This window comes from Gavialis gangeticus, unplaced genomic scaffold (assembly GCF_001723915.1).
Source record: "Gavialis gangeticus isolate Ggan-Ray unplaced genomic scaffold, GavGan_comp1, whole genome shotgun sequence".
Lineage (NCBI taxonomy): Eukaryota > Metazoa > Chordata > Crocodylia > Gavialidae > Gavialis > Gavialis gangeticus.
The window spans coordinates 8,017,489-8,034,527 of NW_017729015.1; the positions used below are offsets into that span (position 1 = coordinate 8,017,489).

At 49.0% G+C, this 17,039-nt stretch overlaps 1 protein-coding gene across 2 annotated transcripts in view; it reads right to left on the minus strand.

Moving 5' to 3' along the window:
* PTPRU (protein tyrosine phosphatase, receptor type U) overlaps positions 1-17,039 on the minus strand; it is a 246,083-nt gene that overhangs the window by 137,133 nt on the left and 91,911 nt on the right. For both annotated transcript variants that reach the window (XM_019512143.1, XM_019512142.1), the window contains exon 8: positions 2,900-3,009. In XM_019512143.1, the coding sequence (XP_019367688.1) occupies positions 2,900-3,009 (110 nt within the window). The remainder of the gene's footprint in view (positions 1-2,899; positions 3,010-17,039) is intronic.

Genomic DNA, 17,039 nt, shown 5'->3' on the forward strand with positions numbered 1-17,039 from the left:
TGGGGCACTCCAATTCACCCACCCCACACTCCAGCACTGACTGGGGAACCCCTAGAACAAGCTCCCTCTCCTCCCTTTCCCCACTCCCATCCTGAACCAGGGGCAGGTTGGGAGTGAGGAGGGACTATTGCTAGGGGAAACCAGCTGCAGGCTCCAGCCAGCAACTAGATTCCTACCCCACCCCTGGCACCTCCCCCCACCTGAAACCAACAGTGAACTTCTGTTTAGAAGATCGTTGCAACTCAGAACACTTCCTGCAAAGCTCTTTCAGCTACAGCAGGGAGCTGCACTTCTGTCTGCGCCTCATGGAGGAGAGGAAAGTATGAGGCAGATGTGCAGGGTATGCAGGAGGGGGGTTCTGCCCTCTGGGTAGATGTGACAGAGTGGGTTGAGTGCCACCATACGTGACGTGGATGTGGGGGAGGTGTGGAAACAGTTTGGGTATGGGTTTGGTTTGAATATAAAAATAGGTGTTACCAATCTGTCAACAATGCTGGTATTTCGGATCTGACGCTTCAATCGCTTGGAGTATGAGACAGATCCAGCACTGTGCTACCATCCCAAATGCACACGTCACAGGTCTTCACCGTCTGGTTCGGGGACCTGACACAGGTCTGCCCAGGACCCTCAGCCCCAGTGTGCACTCCCTGCCTCAGTTGGTCCAGCCCTGGGACTCTGCTCAGTTCTGTCAATGCCCATCACATACAACCTATTTCTACATACAGCTCTGTCACTAGCTCTTTCGCCTCTGCTTTGTTATTCCCATCTAAGGGCCTGCTCGAGCCAAGCAGTCTGTAGGATGGAAGATGGCTGGGATTCATTGGCGACGCATAGGGGGTGCACACGGGTGCATGTGCACCCCCCGAGATCAGCCGTGCACCCCCTGGAAACACAGCCGTGAAACAGGAAGTGCCAGCAGAAGTGCAGCCCCCTCCCCAGTCAGCAATAGGCGGTGGGGAACTCCCCCGTAGGTGACCTGGTGCCCCCAAGACTCAGGAGGCACAGTCGCCCATGCTGGGATGTAAGGTGAACTATCCCCCCAACTCCTTTTTCACTTTAGATGTCAGAGAGGAGTTAGAGACAACACACTCTGTGCAGCACAGAGACACCCGCCAGCCTCTTCAGAGCCTCCTGTTGAAATGGGTGATGCTGTACTTTTTAAATACGAGTCCCAAGCAGGGCGTCTCATCCAAAAGCTATTGCAAAGTGATTGTAGGGACACTGAAGAGGAAGACAGAGAGAGAATGAGACAGACTCCACCCTACGGTCAGCAAGAGGCAGGCTGGATCGCATGCTCCAAGTGACGGGCTTGAAGGTAGCGGCACCAGCGTGGTTGCCCTTAATCTCCGAGATTAAACCCGGCATTTCCAGAATGAATGCCGAGTCCCCAGTCATCATTGCTCCCCAGAAGCCGCAGTCCAGCCTGGAGCGCGGCCGCACGGGGAATGGAGATAGCAATCAGCTTTTCATTTGTCTGTTTCCTTGCTCTAATAATTTTGTTGATGTCAAAGAGGCTGAAGCAAAGGATGAAAAGCAGAGAGAGATAAGAGGAAGTCTTGCCTGGCTGCATTTGGGAGACATGGCGGGGCCCACACACACCAGCATGCCCATTCAAGAAACGCACCAGTCACAATGTGACATTTTCTCTCCACACCAAAGCGAGCAGGAAGAGACGCACAAAGCAAGTCTCTTCTTGTTGCCCTGCTGATAAAGGAATCAACTCTATCAACTCTTTCAGCGCAGCCTGACCAGCAAGGAGCAGGCCTTTTGGGTTCCCAGATGTTATAAGGCCTTTGGGACCTGCTACAGAAAAACAGCAGCCAGGGGAGCTAATACTCCTCAGCACTTAAATGGTGTTTCCCCTTCTCACATGCATGCTTAACTGATGCCTCACTGTTGTCTTGAGAACTAACTGGGAACCATCCCCTGGGGGAACAGAGGCACTGGGAGATTTCAAAGCAAATTTTCCTGTGCAGCTTCTCATTTTGTGCAACTCATTTTTTGGCTGTCCAGTAGCAGTGGGCTGGGCTGTCACTGTCAGAGATGTTAAGACGGCACAACTCCCAGTGCCCTTTGAAGATCAGGCTCTATATGTCTATAATTAGGTATCTTGAAAAGCACGCACCCAACTACTGGATCTACAGGATGCAACTAGGACTATCCAGTGAATCAGTGACAGACACAAGATAATATCTTGGGTTATATTACTGTTTTCATCATCACTTTTATTTAATAATTATTATTTTTGCTTTCTACCCGGTACATTTTAGGTCATATTTCCAAGGCTCAAGTAAAAGGTATATAGTATGTTAACAAGGCCTGATACATTCAAAGGGTTGTCACCAAGTTGCTGGTGTGTGCATCACACCTGGCCCCAGCAATTTTTTCCCATAGCATTTAGCAGTGGCTTAAAGCAGAGCTGTCCAACTGGCACACAAGGCCTGCAAGGAGTTAAGTTACCATGCCCAGGCTCCTGCCTGGCCACCACTCCTCAAGTGCTCCGGCTGCAACAGCAGCTGGAGTCTCCTGGCTTTCCCTCCCTCCTCCAGTTTCCACTGCCTGCCCCTGCAGGGGAGGTGGTGCATGGTCTGTGGGATTGAGGGAGAGAAGAGCATGAATACAGTGCAGTGGGGGCAGGGAACAGCACAGCAGTGTGTGTGTGGGGTGGGGGTGCATGAGCATAAGGTGCAGCCGTGAGACAGGGGTGAGGACAAATGGTGTAGCAGGCACAAGGAGAGAAGGAGGGGGCTCTCATGCAGTACAGTGAGGTGGGGGCATCAAGTAGTTTGCAGCCTAGGAGGCCCATGCCTCGCACTGGTACAGTCTATGGACATGCAGTCTCTGCTGGTGTGGCCCTTGGCTGCTTAGAAGTTGGATAGCCCTGGCTCAGAAAACATACCTCATACTGGGTGATGAGACCGTTGGGCTCCACTGGCTCTTCCCATTTCAGAAAGATCATGTCCTCCAAGGGAGTGAATGTGAGCGACTCTGAAGCAATGCCTCCAGGGACTGAAAAAAAGAAAAGACAGACAGATAGGATTCAGCAGGGAAAGACAAGTCTCTGCTAGTCACTCAGCTTCCCTAAGACACCTTCTGATCTCAGAACAGTCCAAAAAAAAAAAAGCAAAAAGCAAAAAAACACATGCATAATGATGCCCGTTCCTCCCAAATAGAGCCCAGCCACTGCCATACATACAAAAGACTGTATCCAATTCAAGTCCCCAACCCCTGGAAAGACCAAGAAATTCAGAGTTCAGGTTGTGAAGCCCTGTAGATCAATGCACCTGGTAACTGCAGGGTTTGTGGGAGCCAGGTAACTCCTTAACAAGGCATTTTTACTCAGCACAGCAAGACGACAAAAAGCAGCCACACACACTGTCACCCCAGATCCCCAGCTGGTGCAAGGTGCCATAGCTCTAATGCCTTTCCTGGAAGTACACCCATTTACCTCTGTTCAGGATCTGGTCCTCAGGATTCCCAAACTAAAACACTCCTCAGCCAGTAGCAAATTCTTAGCACTCATTCACTGCTTGTGCCAGAAAGCTTGCAACTAAAGAATTTTTTTTTTGCAAAAATGTAGTTGGTCTAATAAAAGATATCACCTCTGCCACGAGTTCTGATTCCTTTTGTCTCTACCAATGTGACTGCAACCTGGATAGCTAGCACTCGCTCAGAAACCTCTGGAGCCCAAGGGGGCTACACTGGACCTGCTGACACACTTCAGCTTACCCCAAGTTCCTTGTGACAGCTGCAGGTCAGAGGTGTCAGAAGTCACTAACTCTACCATCTCCTGCCAGGCCCAGATAGAGAGCACGGAGCTGCCATGGGGAAGGGGAGGGGGGGCAGGGGTCTGCCCAGAGGGCCTGGGAAAGATGGACCAGGGATTTAGGACACCAGCGTGGGAGTTGGGAGACCCAGGTTTTATTTTTTTTCTGCTGTGCCACAGACCCCTTGTGCAGCCACGGGCAGGTCATGGACTCTCTGTGCCCGTAGTCTCCACCTGTAACACAGGCACAACAGTACTGTCCTTGCTCACAGGGGTGCCCTGAGGCTGAATATATCAAAGGCTGTGATCTGCTAAAATGCTGCAGGGATGGGGCCGTGTATGCACCTCAACAAAAGTTACAAAGGGGCCATTGTGGTTTCAGAGTTGTTCTGGAGTTCATCAATAAACAAAGGAGGATGCAAAAGCCAAGGATCTGCTCTGACACCACTGAACACCTTTTTATTTCCTGCTTCTGAGTCAAGCAGGAGCTACCTTCCAGATGACTGGAAGATAACTGACATGGTCCCCATCTTCAAAAAAGGGAAGAGAGAGGACCCGGGCAACTATAGGCCCGTCAGTCTTACCTCAATCCTAGGGAAACTCTTTGAGAAGATCCTCAAGGAGCACATCTGTGATGGGCCGGCTTCAGGGATGATGCTCAAGGACAACCAGCACAGTTTCATTAGAGACAGGTCATGTCAGACCAACCTGATTGCCTTTTATGATCAGGTCACAAAGGTAATGGATGCAGGTGTTGCCGTGGACGTAGTCTTTCTAGACTTCACAGCAAGGCCTTTGACACCATCTCCCACCCCATCCTCATTAAAAAACTAGGCAACTGTGGCATTGATGCCTACACAGTCAGATGGATTGCAGATTGGCTCAAGGGTCATGCTCAGAAGGTGGTGGTGGACGGGTCATATTCAACCTGGGGGGAAGTGGGCAGCAGAGTCCCCCAGGGCTCAGTCCTTGGGCCTGTGCTGTTCAATCTCTTTATCAGCAATTTGGATGATGAGGTGAAATGCAACCTGTTTAAATTCGCTGATGATACCAAAATTTGGGGTGAGGTGAGCACGCTAGTAGGGAGGGAAAGACTGCAGCAAGACCTGGATAGGTTACAGGGGTGGGCTAACAAAAACAGGATGTGTTTCAATACTGACAAGTGCAGGGTGCTGCACTTGGGCAGTAGTAACCAGCAGCACACTTATAAGATGGGAAACTCCCTTCTTGAGAGCACGGAGGCAGAAAGGGATCTGGGAGTCATTATTGACTCCAAGAGGAACATGGGCCGACAATGCAAGGTCACTGTTGGCAAGGCTAACCGGACCTTGTCGTGCATCCACAGGTGCATCTCAAGTAGAGCCAGGGAGGTGATCCTCCCCCTCTATGCAACGCTGGTCAGGCCACAGCTGGAGTACTGCGTCCAGTTCTGGGCGCCCCACTTCAGGAGGGATGTGGACAACATTGAAAGGGTCCAGAGGAGGGCCACCCGCATGATCAGGGGACAACAGGGCAAACCCTACAATGAAAAACTGCGGGACCTAAACCTGTTCAGCCTCCACAGGAGAAAGCTGAGGGGGGACCTGGTGACTGTCTATAAACTCACTGGGGGGACCAGAAGGGTTTGGGGGAGACACTGTTTCCCCTCGCACCCCCTGGCATGACAAGGAATAATGGACACAAATTATCAGAGAGGAGGTTTAGATTAGACATCCGCAAGAACTACTTCACAGTTAGGGCGGCTAGGATCTGGAACCAGCTTCCTAGGGAAGTGGTGCTGGCTCCTACCCTGGGGGTCTTTAAGAAGAGGCTTGATGCCTACCTGGCTGGACTCATTTGAGTTCAGTTTTTCTTCCGCCCAGGCGGGGGGTCAGACTTGAAAATCTACAAGGTCCCTTCCGACCCGACTTCTATGATTCTATGATAAGCAACTACCTCAGTTCATCCAAAGGTAATTAAACATTACAGCCATTGGGATCCACAAGACTGTGCTAAAGAAGGAAATATCAGGCTGAAGCTCTGACAAGTGCTTCCCCAGTGCCCACTCCCAGCTGATGATCTGCTGTTCCCTGCAGAGAGGAGATAGGAAGCAGACACTCCTCCCATACCACCTTACAGAAATGCCTTGAGCTCTGCCAATTCTCACCAGCTGGCACTTGTAGCTTTGAGAACAGAACACAGAGTCCAGACTACTGACCTCCTTACCTGGCTTCACACCTGAGGGGCCATAAGACTTTGGGCAAATCACTCAACCCCTTAAGACTTCCACATGACCATCAGAGAAATGGGGCTAATAATCCTACATCACAGGGCTGCTCTGGGGCACAGTTAACAAATGTCTGTGCAGAGCTTTGGGATCCTTGGATAATGTTTCTGTCCGGACCTATAGAAACCCTGCGCTGCCACGCCATGGTACAAAGCACAGAGAGCAGCCTCTGGGAAGTAGAGACAGAGCTTTCCTTTTTCACCTATCTAGAGCACAGGGCAGATTTACTGACATAGATAAATGCTCAGACCTCTCCCCCACCATCCCTCGTTCTTGCATTGGAGGTAATAAACCTCATGTCCACAGTAAGGCAAGGAAGGCAAGAGCAGAACCTGATAAAGTTTAACAGCCCAAAGAAAGAAAAAAAACCATTTCCCAAATCTCCCTGCGTAATCCTGTGCATTCTGGCCTGATTGCTGCAACAGGAGCTCTCAATCCACCATAAACTGGCACTCAAACCAACCCACGGATGTTGAATCTGTTGGCTATTTCTGCTCGTATATATTTTATTGGGGCATCTTAATTGCATTCTGTTGAATCCAGTCAGCCCACCACTTTGGAAAAGCACAACGGTAAAGAGAGACACACAGGTGCTGGTTGGATTCACAAGCAGAATAGTCATGACGAGCGTGCTAAGGGAGAGCACGTTTGGAATAGCCTGGCTTTGGATGCTTGCCCAAACATGGTCTGCAAAACACAGCAGAGGATCTGAGGAAAGCAGGCATTTCTGCCGCACTTAGATGTTCCTACCTGGAATTAAAAGGAAGTGCGGAAATGCAGAAGGTATCAATTAAGCTCTGCAAAGGAGTAATTTGTATTACATGACCAGCTGGTCACCACTGGGCTCTCCCTTTGTGTTCTTTGCTGCACAGACACAAGCACAGTGAAGGGCAGCCTGTGCTGCAAAGTGCTTACCATCTAATAGACAAAGCGTGAAGGAGGGAAATGACTAGTCCACGGTCCTACCGCCGACAGGAAATGAAGCCCGGGTGTCCTGACCAGCACTAACGCGCAAACCTGCTCTACATTCCCCAAAAGGTAAAGGCTCTCGCACAGGAGGCAATAAACCTCATGTCCTTGTAGGCGAGGGAGGCAAGAGCCATATTAGAGACTGAGACTAGAGCCCGGGGAAGGGGCAGGTTCTCCTTATCCATATCTCTCTGCCCCACCTGTGATGAGATCACGCCAAATCCCTGCTGAAGTCCAGGCCATCACTTTACTTTGCCTCACTTGCTCCAGCAGTCGCTGCTGCATGTCAGACTTTACTGAGATGCCATCCAGTCAGCCAAAAGCTGCTATTCATGGGACTGGGGTGGACTACGGCCTCAGAGATAACAGTAAGTGCTGCCCAGTACTGACTTTTCAGCTCTGTCTACTCTCCTCAGGTATGCTGGGCTCAGCTCCCCCTACCTCCCTGGTTCCCTAATGCTGGTGGTCTCACGCTCTTCAGTGGTCTCAACTAGAAAGGCTACACAGTGCAGCTGAGATGCACCTTCATATCCCCGGCTCTTGGGATGTTGCTTCTACCTGGCTGAGAGGCAGGCAAAGTGTACTCCAAACCAAGTCACTCGGGGCCAGCCCTGTAACCAGCCTAACCAGCCCCAGACCTACTCTCTGGGTCTTCCTGGGACACATTTAACAAGGTCCCCTTCCTATCTCCAAAACCTGCCCCCCCTCCCTCGGTGCTCTGTGCTTCACATGAACAGAGAACATCCTCTCACCCCACCCCACAACCCCCTCATCCAGTACCAAAATACCCAGCTCCGAACAGATTCATAGATTCATAGATTAAGGGTCGGAAGGGACCTAGTAGATCTTCTAGCCCGACCCCCCGCCAGGGCGGGAGAACAACAAAAAACCCCAAAAAGAGAAACGGGACTCAAACGAGTCCAGCCAGGTAGGCATCCAGCCTCTTCTTAAAGACCCCCAGGGTAGGGGCCAGCACCACTTCCCTTGGAAGTTGGTTCCAGCTCCTAGCCGCCCTAACCGTGAAGTAGTTTTTGCGGATGTCCAATCTATACCTCCTCTCCATCAGCTTGTGCCCATTACTCCTTGTTATGCCAGCGGGCGCTAGGGGAAACAGCGTCTCCCCCAAACCCTTCTGGTCCCCCCTAGTGAGTCTATAGACAGTCACCAGGTCCCCCCTTAGCCTTCTCTTGTGGAGGCTGAATAGGTTCAGGTCCCGCAGTCTCTCACTGTAGGGTCTGCCCTGTTGTCCCCGGATCATGCGGGTGGCCCTCCTCTGGCCTCAGGCCAGAACGTATCATCATTTTTACAACACCGTTGACTCAAACACACAGCAAGGCAAAACAGACACCGACCCAGGCTGTAAGTGCTCTGGAGTGATTCGCAGCAGCAATGACAGAGCGTGGCCCACTCCCAACAACAGAAGCATCAGACGGTGCAAGCAGAAGAGAGACCGGCCCCTTTCACCTCTGCTGCCACCCACCTCGAGGTGGGGGGAAGCTGGCTACAGATCTCAACAGGAGCAGTTAGGCAAGTGCTGAAAATCCTATCCCGACATAACATTCACACTATAAACCAGGGACTTAAGCTTCCTGGTGACCCGATTACTGCACCCTCCCATACTGGCAGGGCAGACAATCTCACTTAAGCTATTGTTGGAAAGGACCGCTTCGATTAGAGCCCTCACCGGGTCATCTTCAGAGACTGAACCTGTGGATCTGAAAGCCACAAGCCTCTACAGGTGGAGCTAAATGGACAGACCCAGTTGCCTAAAACCAGCCGTGGACTTGCAACATTGTCTGCAGGAGCCAGCCACTAGAGGATGACAAAGCCCCATGGTCTTAGCGTGGGTTAGGTGTCTATTCCACGAAGTGACAGCCCCCTTTGCTCTCACAAGCCTGGAGACTGTGCTGAGTGCTGCCCTGATGCTTACTATAAAAGCCTTGTGTAGCGTCTAATCTGCAAACAATCTGGCAGGTTCGGTGTGGCAGAGCCATTCCCTCCAATTAACAACAACAATAATAATAATAACCACAAACAATAACAACAGTTGAAGACACTAGGATCAATATGCACTCATTGAGCATGCATCTTTTTTCATCCCCCAACCCAAGGTTGTTATTAAGGAGGACAGAACGGGCAATTGCTTTGCAAAGATCACTATTCATGAGCAGTATCATCTGCTACAAGCTTTAATGCTTGAAAAATGCACCCTCTAATTTCAGGCAGAGGGAGCAATTATACCCACTTAAAAAAAGCTAAACGCTATGCACAGGGGCTGAGCTGATGAAATAACAGCTAGGATGAAAAGTCCAAAGACATTATTAACAGCCATTAGCTGGGCCTTCCTGAAACTGCCTGCTTGAAAATAGGCTTTTTAGTTTTATGTGCGATACAGGCTGCATTGCAACCATTGCTATTTGTTTTGGGCTCAAACGATCTTTGTTAATTCTACAGTTTGGGATCATGGGGGATTGAGTCAAATACAAGTCTTACCCTCATGTTTCATTTTGAGCATGAAGGGCCAAGGAGGAAATGACTTCAGTCAAAAGCCCTAAGTGCTGCCCAGTTCAGTGCTGAATGGGCATTTTCAGGGTTTCAAAACAACACTGTAACTTTTCCAAGACACACTGAAAACTCAACTGAGGTTTGCTCAAGACAGGTTGCAAACCCTGGCTAGAGATGTGCCTTTGTAGCAAATGCAGGTGACTTGCTTTCATGCGCGGTTTCCTCTTTTCTCTGGGAGCGGCTTGGGCTTTGCTCAAATCCATCTATCTACAATGTCTCCAAAAGGTGCTCAGCCTGCAGCACCTTCACAAGCAGTTTGTTGCACGTGTTCAATGTTTGAGCTATTCTGATTAATTCCAAATGGACGTGAAGGTGATATGAAGTGCTCCCGGCCCTTGACTGGATCAAGGCAACTCAGAGTCAGGAGTGCAGTGAGGCCACGATTCAGAAAGGAACTTAAGCATACACCTAATTTTATGCCCCCGGGTAACTGCATTGAAATCAACAGGGCTCCATCCAGGTGCTTAAAAATTAGGCATACACTTAGTGACACGATGCTTCAAGGCCCGAGAGACTGCAAAGTCAAAATGTGTTTTCTCATGAATACCATTCATTTTCGTGAACATCCCTGCCAGAGAAGTCTCCAGATGGAATACCCACCACAAGCAAATGCAATAGCGGCGCAGAGGCAGGGGACGGGAATTCAGTTCCTCATTCAAATAAACAGCCGTGGACAATTTTTTTGCAGCCTTTGCTCAGATCTAATTACATGGCCATAGGAGAGGAATCGCCTGGCGCGCTGCTCCCACCATGCAAATACACAATTTCCACTTGATTTACAAGTTAATTTAATCAGAGGTGCTGTGTCCTACACATGTACACAAGACACTTATTAAATTCATGGAGCATTATGGAAACCTTTGGGGCAGAGAGAGAAAGAGATATATTTTTTCTCCTCCTGGAAACAAATGCAGAGAATTTATCTGCAAATTGAAACCATGACCAACACTATGCAAATGTTCCATTTAATTACAAGTGTTAGCAATGCACCTGATGTTTCACAGCAAAAGATGCTTCAGCACAAACTTTCCAGTGTGCTCCCATTGCCCATTAGGCAAGACATAATCCTCAGTGGCAGCCTGGAACTGATTACTACGTTGCCCTTCTATAACATCTTCTCTCTCTCTCTGAAGCTATCAAAGCATTTTAGTGACCGAACAACCCTCACCACACCCCATGAGGGGTGTTCTGAAGCACCATAAATATGCAGAGACAGACATTATTCATTATTATTTGTACTGCAGCAGTGTCTAAGAGGCCCCGAGATAATACAGGTCCCCGTTGTGCTGGGCACTTTACAGAAAGAGAAAGGGGGATATGATTGGGATTAGATTATGATGATCACTATAAATTACTTCTCAATGATCATGAACCAATCAAATAACAGCCAACACATATATAAACCTTTCTGTCCACAGAATCTGCAAGCACATTATAGGAGGTCAGCATTGCTACTCCCCATTGTACAGACAGGGAAGAGACTCTCAGATAGGGGAACTGATCTGCCCCAAACCAGACAGCAGGTCACTGGTAGGGCCAGGGTAAACCCAGGTTTCTTTCCATCCAAGCCCTATCCCCAAAAGGATGCTGCCATTCATATTAGGCCCCAATTCTACAGCAGATCTCAAATGGCCAGATGCTTCTGAACATACTCGGGCAAGCAGGGATGAAGTCAGGAAGGCCAAAGCACAATTGGAGTTGCAGCTAGCAAGGGATATAAAGGATACCAAGAAGGGTTTCTACAACTGTAGCAAAAGGAAGAGCAGGGAAAGTGTGGGTACTTTACTGAATGGGGGAGGCAACCCAGTGACAGAGGATGCAGAAAAGGCTAAAGGGCTCAGTGCCTTTTTCACCTCAGCCTCCACAGGCAAGCTCAGCTCCCAGACTACCGCACCTGGCAGCACAATTTGGGGAGGAGGTGAGCAGCCAACAGTGGCAAAAAAACAGGTTAGGGACTATTTAGGAAAGCTGGACACATACAAATCCATGGGGCCAGGTGGGATGCAACCGAGGGTGCTGAGGGAGCTGGTTGACGTGACTGCAGAGCCACTGGCCATCATCTTTGAAAACTCATGGTGACCAGGAGAGGTCCCAGATGATTGGAAAAAGGCACACATAGTGCCCATATTTAAGAAAGGGAAACGGGAGGATCCAAGGAACTACAAACCAGTCATCCTCACCTTAGTCCCTGAAAAAATCATGGAGAAGAGCCGCAAGTAATCCATTTTTAAGCAGCTGGAGGAAAAGACGGCGATTAGGAACAGTCAGCATAGATTCACCAAGGGCAAGTCATGCCTGACCACCCTGATCACCTTATATGATGGGATGACTGGCTCTGGGGACACAGGGAGAGCAATAGATGTGGTATACCTTGATTTTAGCAAGTCTTTGGATAGTCTCCCACAACAGTGTCACAGGCAACCTAAGGAAGTATGGGCTGGATGAATGGACTGTAAGATGGATAGAAAATTGACTGGAGCATCAGACTCAGAGAGTAGTAATCAATGGCTCGATGTCTACTTGGCAGCCGGTATCAAGTGGAGTGCCCCAGGGTTCGGTCCTGGGGCCAGTTTTGTTCAATGTCTTCATTATGACCTGGAAGATGGCATAGAGTGCACCCTCAGCAAGTCTGCAGATGACACCAAGCTGGGGGGAATAGTAAATACGCTGGAGGGTAGGGATAGGATTCGGAGTGACCTAGACAAATTGGATGATTAGGCCAAAAGAAATCTTATGAGGTTCAACAAGGACAAGTGCAAAGTCCTGCACTTAGGATGGAGCAATCCCATGCACCAGTACAGGCTGGGGGCTGACTGGCTGGGCAGCAGCTCTGCAGACAAGGACCTGGGGGTTACAGTGGACAATAAGCTGAATATGAGCCAGCAGTGTGCCCTTGTTGCCAAGAAGGCCAATGGCATCCTGGGCTGCATTGGTAGGTGCGTTGCCAGTAAGTCAAAGGAAGTGATTATGCCCCTCTATTCAACACTGGTGAGGCCACATCTGGAGTACTGTGTTCAGTTTTGGGCCCCCCTTACAGAAAGGATGTGGACAAATTGAAGAGAGTCCAGCAGAGGGCAACAAAAATGGTGAGGGGGTTGGGGGACATCACTTCTGACGAGAGGCTGAAGAAACGGGGTTATTTAGTCTAGAGAAGAGAAGAGTGAGGGGGGATTTAATAGCAGTCTTCAACTACCTGAAGGGAGGTTCATAAGAGGATGGAGCTGGACTGTTCTCAGTGGTGGCAGATGACAGAACAAGGAGCAATGGGCTCAAGTTGCAGCAAGGGAAGTTTAGGTTAGATATTAGAAAGAATTTTCTCACTAGGAGGGTAGTGAAGCACTGGAACAGGTTACCCAGAGAGGTGGTGCAATCTCCATCCTTGGAGGTTTTTAAGACCCAGCTAGACAAAGCCTTGGCTGGGATGATCTAGTTGGGGCTGGTCCTGCTCTGAGCAGGGGGTTGGACGAGATAGCCTCCTGGGGTCCCTTTCAACCCTCATTTTCTATGATTCTAATGTGGGGGGTGGGCTCCACAGGGGCAGTATCAACTCTGAGTCTGGAAGCAGACTTCAGCACAGCACACATCTCCCTTGCTGGTACACTCACTTTTGGCTGCTTAGAAACAGCAGCGTGTGTGCACCCACAAGCATGCACTGAAACATAAACCAGAGCAGAAAACTTAAAAGACAACAATCTCAGCCTTACCAAACCCCATGGCACTGGGGCTACCCAAGAGCTCTGCAAGTTCATGCATTCTCATTACATGAATAGCAAGGCTGTCCAGAGTTGATGCAGTGCTGACAAGACGTTTTGGAAGGGATAGAATATCTCACACTTCAGGGCTCACCCCCGATGCTCTGCATAGAGGCTTGCCTCGGGGAAGTCTGCTTCCCCAGGGCATCTTTCACCTCCCACTGAGGCTGGCCACTGTCACAGACAAGAGGCTGGAGCAGACAGAGCCTGGGTCTCATCCCATCTGGTCATGTCTGTGCTCTGCAAAGCAACAGGATTTGCCATGATCCAGTCCCGATGTGAATTAGCAGAGAGAACAAGCATGGGGTAAGGGCCGACTCCCTGATGGCTCCAATAAACAAGTTCACCCTCCCTGTAATGGGAGCTCTAGGATAAAGCTGCCCTTTTCTCGCCATCCCACGGTGCCTGCCTTTGACTGCCTGCAAGTCGTATCAGCAGCCAAGCAGCGGCTGATAGAAGCCTTGTTTCTGGCATGAATTGAAAGTGCGTGTTTTTCTTTAATATTTCTCTGAAGCCTGGCAGTGGATTTTTAGTGCTAACAAAGGAGGAATGCTGATAGCCCCAGCTCAGTCCTCCTCCCGCAGCTCCGCCATCGCTCCTCCTTTCTGATATGCAGTGCTCTCTGATAGATCATCTCGAGCTACGCACAGCTTGGCTAATGCATCTCAGTCCCAACCTGTGACACCCCCCTGCTACTCCAGGCCAGAGCCCACACCCAGTTTTGCCGATACCCCTCAATCTCTTATAAACCCAGCTATTCTGGGTTGGGGACCTTCCCACAGCTCTGCTCATGCCCCTCAGTCCTGCCTTGTAACCCTGTCACCGTTCCAGCCCTGGCCTACTGTTCAGAGCCTACTGAATTAGTGTTGCTGCTTTGCAAGCCAGATAAATCAAACAGCCACCTAGAACAATGTGGCTTGCGACTATAAAAACAAAAAGGAGAAGGAAGAAAGGAAACCTCATTTCACATGTGAGACAAGTCTGATTTTGAACTCAGGTCTCCAGAGGCAAAAAGCATTCAGTTCTACCCTGCTGCTTAGGCACTGAGTTAGTAATGTGCAACTATTACTGCTGCTGACATTTTGTATAAACATCTGAACACAGCAGTTTAAGTGAACTCTAGTGATTTCTTCACTAATGTGTACAGTACACCTCAGCATGTAGAGAAAGTGTGTGTGTTACGGGGGGTGTTTTATTCTTCTACTGCTCATATCTTTAAGAGGTTTTCATTCCACAGTAATAGAGGGGGGATTTATGCTTTTGTTGTGCCAAAACTGAATCCTTTGAAGAGCCTTTTTTTTTTTCTCCTTAAACGTTTATTTTAAATAAAGCAACACACATGCCTGACTGTGACTGTTCCTAAGTAGAGAATGATTTGCTCTCCTCAGTAGTTTACCGCTAATTACACAACTATTTTATGCTTCTGTGGCAGAAAATGTTCCAAGTCCTTCTGGTTCACACTAGCTGTAGGGAAGTGTTTACACACGCGAAAACATATCTGTGACTATGCATGTAAGTGTGTGTGTGCCCACATACATATACATGTGATCATGGATTGAGAGTTGTGTAGATGCATTCACGTGCATCAAAGAGTGCATGTGTGTATGAATGAGTGCACTTTATGCATAGCCTTATGTGGCTGAAGGTGGGGGCATTTTGTGAATGCGGATGCACACATCTGTGTGTTTGAGCATATGTGCAAGAATCAACAAAAGCTCCAGTTGATGCTGCTGCTATTGCCTTGTTTCAGCAATTCCCCTAAAGACCACCAAAGCTAGGTCCCCTCCCTTTCTGTAGACAGGATCCAGTATTTCCAGGCTTTGCATGGTAATAGATTCCCACAACTCTCACGCTGACACTTGAACAACAGTTTGAGGATCAACAAACCAGTGCTCCCTGCTGCTCACCTCCCAAGCACACACAGAGAAGAGAGCAGGGAGGAAGGAGTCTTGAATCAATACCACTCACGTCTTGGATCTTGGGGACAGTGTGTGCAGAAATGAAAGCATCCCCTTCTGCATCTAGCCCTAGGAATCCTCCTATATGCCTTGAGAAGTGCTCTGGCCACCAGCACCCCGCCTGCTAATGAGCCATTCCATCTCATAAAGGAGACGCTTCATCACTTAATGTCCTGGAATAACCTCCGAGGGGACAGAACAGAGAGGTGCTGCTGTTTCCCCGCCTTTGTCATTGATCTCTGCGTGAAAGGGATGCACCGGAGGGTTGTGGGGGCCTGGCTTGCACCACCTTTGCCTGCCAAAAAGATATTGCAACTTGCCCCTGAAGTACAGACAGTTTAATGGTGAAACAGGAACCGACTGGGAGGTGGAAGTTAGAGGATTCCTGTGCACAGAGGAAAGGCTGCTTCTGTCAGCAATTGGGGTAGGATGCCAGGAAAGGCAACCCTTCCTCTCCTTCCAGTTGCCCTGACCATGCTAGATCTGGATGCTGTATTTGCCAACCCAGGACATATTTAGGAATATGAGGTGGCCAAATGCATTTTAGACAGAGTAACTACTGACCCAACCTGCACTGGAACCGTTGCAGAAGCTGGAAGACATTTGGCCTTCACTTTGTATATGGAAGAAACATCTAAACCAGTGGCTTGCAGCCTTTTGGACTCAAGGCAACCCTCACTGGACTCAAGGCCCCCTCAACATAACTTTTATGAATTGCGTGGCACCCAATTTAAAAAATTAATGTATATATTACAGTGCTTACCTCCATGCAAAGGGGCTGGATAGTAAGGGAGGGAGATCAGCCAGGCAGGGACAAGTCTAAGCCTGCACTCATCTGCTTAACTCCTCACATCATGGCACCCTTCTAATGATCTTGTGGCACCTCAGGGTGCCATGGCACCCTGGTTGAGAATCACCAGTCTAAACCAACACCCGAGGTCCAAACAGTCCCAAGTTCAGATCTAAATCCAAATTATACATCTGGGTCCTCCATACAGACTCTCAGCAACTTATGACTTTTAAGTACTACTTTGTAACAGGGATAGCTTCAAGAAACATGGTTGCCTCGTGTCCAGACAAGAGGTTATCCAGTCAAAACCTGCCTTTATGTTTCCAGCCCTCCAATGTCATGGAACTGTGGCTGTCTCTGTGCATTCTGGGAAAAGCTGGGCAGCTGCCCACATTGGCTTGGCAACTGGTGTCAGGAGTGGGGTTTTTCTCAGCCCTGGCAATGAACAGAGACAACCGTTTTTTATTCAAAAGAGCTCCAACAGGGGAATGGCCTTCCCATCCCTTTTCCAACTGGGTTTCCAACCTTTTTTTTTCCTAAATCCCCTCTTTGTTCTTTTCCGCTATGTACCTAGCAATTTCTTTTCCGATGACTCATCTAGGAACATCCAGCTTTCTGCAGCAATACACAAACAGACTATGCAAATCAAGTTTGCTGGCTCCATGTCAAAAAAGACAAAATAAAACACAACCAAGGGTCCTATTATTCATGAATTTTCACTATTTTCATTAATTGCACAGACAGTTGCTCATTAAAGACTTCCCATATATTTTTTAATAAGAACCTTATGTCGGTCTCAGATTCAAAGGACTGGACAGCTACGCAAGGCAAGAATTAAAACTAATTCTCTCCAGTTTCCGTTTTTAAAACTTTACATGATGGAGCTATTTGGAAATTAGCTTTGTGAGAAGCATCAAGGGATTCCATGTTTATTGCATCTCAGTCTCTCCAGAGCCTATGTGCCCCGTTTACA